Raw genomic sequence first — 4,425 nt, forward strand, 5'->3', positions numbered from 1 at the left:
CCGATGCCACACTGCTCTTCTGGTGCCACACTGCTCTTCTGCAACAGTTTAGAAAAAGATCTGAATTTATTTGGTTATTCAAAACCAAAAGGCCACAACTCCTTCCTGAAAAACTTAACTTGCTGGAGTGTGTCTTTTATTTTCCAGAGTATTTCTGGCCAGAATTCCCTGGCCAACTGAATGTTTTGAGCTTAAGGAAGACTGGCTTGAATAGAAGTGTTTCCTGTAAGAACTTTAAGAAATTCCTCCTCCTCCTCCCCAAAAAGAAGTTTAAAAAATAGTATTTGACAATGCATCCTTCCATGGAGTAGAAAAACAGTTCTTAGGGGACAATGACCTATAATACATTACAGCATGCAAGTTCAGGTTTATTTTGCAGTCTGGCATCAACAGTGGTAAGGTATTCAACAGGAAGATTTTTCCCACCTTCATGTGAAAAGGAGCTCTAGTAGCTAGAAGAACCTCTCTAAAAAGGAGGTATCCAGCCTGTCTGCCAAGTTCAATAGCTACCCTTGTTCCAGTGCAGCAAGATACAGCTTTAATGATTCTTCAGCCTCTTGAAAACACAACATACATACATCAAGAGCAAAAATTTTGCTTGACCTCAGAGAAGTAAGAGGTATGAGCTGCTAATGATAGCACAGCAGCTATCGCTCAAGTTAACAGTAATGCAAACCTCTGATTTCTACCAAGGATTCTTCCAACACAGGTCTGTCTTACTACTTCAGGGCAGGAACTGACATCAGGAGAAATATTTCCAGCACTGAATACTGTAAGATGGAAATCTTGTGCCCTGAACTACATTATATTTAACTTATTGACACAAAACGAGGCTTGAAGGGCTTATCCTTTGATAGCATCTTGCAAAAGGACACTGGCTTAATTTTCAAATCACCTTGTGCTCTTTCAATTCACCTTTGGCAGCTGAGACTCAGAGGTTTACTGTTATAGGGAAAGCACCAACGGTCCACACCATTTTCTTAACATATTTCTCTACCAACCTACAGAGGACGATGCATAATTTGCATTGTGCATATCATACCGGAGAGTTTGAACAACTACAATGAGAACTCTGGAACAATCTATCAGTATAGTTTTCTCTGAAGGACTAAAATTGAATCTTGCAAGGCCGGACATCAAAGTTGAAGAATTAAAGGCAATTTGAGCACGTGCTCTGTACACTGGTTCATCCAAGGTAACGAATCTGTTGATTCAAGGAAAATGTCTATTTTAAGACTGAAAAACGACAGGTCTGAAGATCTGCTAATCTGCCATTGTGAATGCCTTGAAGAGGCAGGCTCTTTAGGATAACTGTGATGACAGGCTGCAACCAGGACTGAAATTGCTGAGTCCGAAATGTTGACTTTAGGACAATAAAAAACACCCTGAAGAATTTTAAATATCAGACACTGCTGATTATATTAACTAGAGTGCTAGACACTGAAGTTTTATCCACCTGCAACAAAAAGAAGAAAACAAAAGGCTTGGACCAACACTGTCCTCCATGCTCTCCTACAGAACACAGTGGGACTACAGTCATCTACTTATTCCAGGAAGAAAGAAAAAAAAAAAAAGGCTTATTTTTAGGGCAAAGAGTCCATGAGATACTCAAACACATTCAACAAATGTCTCCATCCTTGGTGATTTAACTCTTAAAATCATTTGAATGTCAAACACTGCATGTGTGGCCACTTCAAAACCAGATCTTTTCTCTTTCTGCAAGGCAACAGTCTGTCAAAGTTTTAAGACTGGGCATCCTGTCCATTGTATTGCACTCAAATCTGAGCCATGTGGGTGACCTATACAAGAAAGGAATCCTGGTTATTAGCAGACCTCCCTACCAGGTGCTTTGCTGGGCAATTCCACTACTCTTCTAAATTATGCTTACTACACTCATCTAAAATAAGCCAGCAAATCCTCAGGAGGAGGAGGCAATCAAGTAATTAAAAATCAACAGCCCTGGTCTGCTCTCTGCAGCAATCCTTCAGTGAGGTGTTGAGCCACTTTCCTTGCAAAGCAACATCTTCAGCTGCAATGCAACAACTTTACTTTCAGGCATATCTAAACTTGTTTTTATCTGGCACAGTACACCACAGATGGGCGCTCCAGTGCTGGGTACAAGAGCCCAAGGGAAAACCCAAATGTAAGATCACAGTAGGATCACAGCTGATATCCCTGGGTTCAAAGGGAGATCAACTGCTTCACTTTCTACATTGCAGGAAGATGGTAACATCATCAACTTTATACCAATACCTTGCATCACTCACCCAAAACAGAAATAATACATAACCTTATTATTTTTATTTAAAATGAAACACAATGGTATGTCAAGTCATAAATATGCTAAAGCTGTAATTGAAATCTGAGACAGTCTCAAAATATGTTTAAATTAGCAAGTGGTAAATGCAAACTTAACTTAGTGCAAAAACTCCCAAGCATCTAGGAAAAGCCATTTAATTCTAGGCCAGTATTTACCTCTTTTTGGAGCTGCGTTCTCGGCTTCTCTCCCTGGAACTATGCCTGCTTCTATGATGGCTGCGACTCCGGCTGCGGCTGGTAGAGCGAGACCTGTGACGATGACGTTTCTCACGGGATTTGGAGCGAGTTCTTCTCTTCCGTTCCCGGGAGGCTGAGCGAGACCGATGTCTGCGGCGATCTCGGGACCTAGATCTAGGAACAGTAAAGACTTAAAACAGACACTGCATTCACCTAGCTACTGTACAGAGAATGGTCTGCCATGTTCAGAGCTATTGCACTGTCTTACTGCAAGCAAACAGAGGGGGAAAGCAACATAAGAAAACCTACAAACTCCATGGTGAGTAATGCAGACAATTTTACAGCTAATTAATGACTGTATGTATGGTTACCGCGTAGCCAATTCAGGCTTCTAAAATAATTAAAAATAGGGAAAAAATCTAATATTTTAAATTTTGAAGTCTTACCTTTATCAGGCAAAGTTGTAGAACTTTGTGACGCAGTGATCATCTGCTAGAACCTATGTATTATGATGTTCTGAGAAAACAGGACTATATCTTTCCCCATAGCTATTGCAATATAACAAGTCTGGAAGGTTCTAAATATCATATAAATTCACAATCTATTTAATTATTCTTAACTTGCTCTGCAACAATACTTCACTGCTGACCTTCAACTGTGTTGGTTAGGAAGAAAAGTTGTAGTACTGATGAGTCATCTGTTGGTTAGGATTTTGAGAACATGGGTTTTCACCAAAAGGTACTAACCACAAGCCTCTGTTTTGAAGAAAGAGCAATTCTCTGTGTTCTAAGCATTATTTGGGTCAAAAAGTTGCATTGTAGTAGCCACAAAACAGATGTACATGTATAAACTCAGCAGTATGGTAATACTGTATAAACACACAGAGGGGTGATTATGTAACCGAATGCTTTGTCTGTAAATATGGGCATCTTAAACTAATAGAGCTAGACAAACTTAGTGATGTTTCAGCTTGTGAAAGGCTGCCTTCACTGACAATACTCCTTGTCTGCAGATTTATATACCTTTTGGCATGCTTGCTGTGGGATCTGGACCTGAAATAAATGGAAAATACAAAATAATAAGATTCTGTAAGAATAATTTATCAAATAAAGTACAGTTTAGTAATAATAAACCAGACTAACTGACCTGTTACTGGTTTGTTTTTTTTTATTTTGCTAGCAATTATTTAAAGGCCTTTAATTTGATGTAACATATTTACATCTTGGTAACATATTTACCAGGAAACACACCCCTCTGACAGCTGTTTTGTATTTGTTGGTTTTTTATTTATTTTAGAGCCACCATACTACAAACCCCCAAAACTACCTAATTTGCTTTTTTGTTCCCATCCCTCCCACAGAAAAAGCTTACAGTTCAAGTCAATACTCCCCCATTTCTTGTCAGGCACGCATTAACAGACTACAACAGATTTTTCAAAAGTTTACATTGTTAACCTCTGAAGCTAGCACATCAGGAGAACTGCAGTTAGGTTCCATCCTACTCTAGCCCGACAAGGCCTGTTTTGTAGGAAAAGAGTGAATAGTTTTCCTCAGTCATACATTCAACTACTTCCAATACGCAAAATGTCTAACATCTCTAAAGAACATATCTAACATCTAACAGTTGTTTAGAAACTCACATCTGTTAGGTCTCAAAACAAGGTACACACTTGAAAAGTATTTCATTTAAAGGCTATTTGTTAAAATATGTAGACACTTCTATCTGTACCTCTTAAAAAGGCTTTCTATGAAAACAATTCAGGTTTTAAGAGTTAGACGTGAAATTCACTCTTACAAGTTCCCAGAGAATGCAGACTATTGTGATTTTGCACATAGTTCTGCATCATAGTTTTTCCATTAAAATTAAACAGGTCATTGTGTATATGCAAAACAGATCTCTACCTCCTTAGTTTCTCCCTTTCTTCTCTTT

The 4,425-nt window shown here is 38.7% G+C and overlaps 1 protein-coding gene across 1 annotated transcript in view; it reads right to left on the reverse strand.

Annotated features, from left to right (window-relative positions):
• The window catches only part of LOC104491755 (putative RNA-binding protein Luc7-like 2), a 28,119-nt gene that overhangs the window by 4,700 nt on the left and 18,994 nt on the right, over positions 1-4,425 (reverse strand). The window contains exons 8-10 of the mRNA XM_010134589.1: positions 4,398-4,425; positions 3,519-3,548; positions 2,476-2,670 (exon numbers count right to left, since the gene is read on the reverse strand). Coding sequence (XP_010132891.1) covers positions 2,476-2,670; positions 3,519-3,548; positions 4,398-4,425 — 253 coding nt within the window. The remainder of the gene's footprint in view (positions 1-2,475; positions 2,671-3,518; positions 3,549-4,397) is intronic.

This window comes from Buceros rhinoceros, unplaced genomic scaffold (assembly GCF_000710305.1).
Source record: "Buceros rhinoceros silvestris isolate BGI_N320 unplaced genomic scaffold, ASM71030v1 scaffold330, whole genome shotgun sequence".
In the NCBI taxonomy this organism is placed as follows: Eukaryota; Metazoa; Chordata; class Aves; order Bucerotiformes; family Bucerotidae; genus Buceros; species Buceros rhinoceros.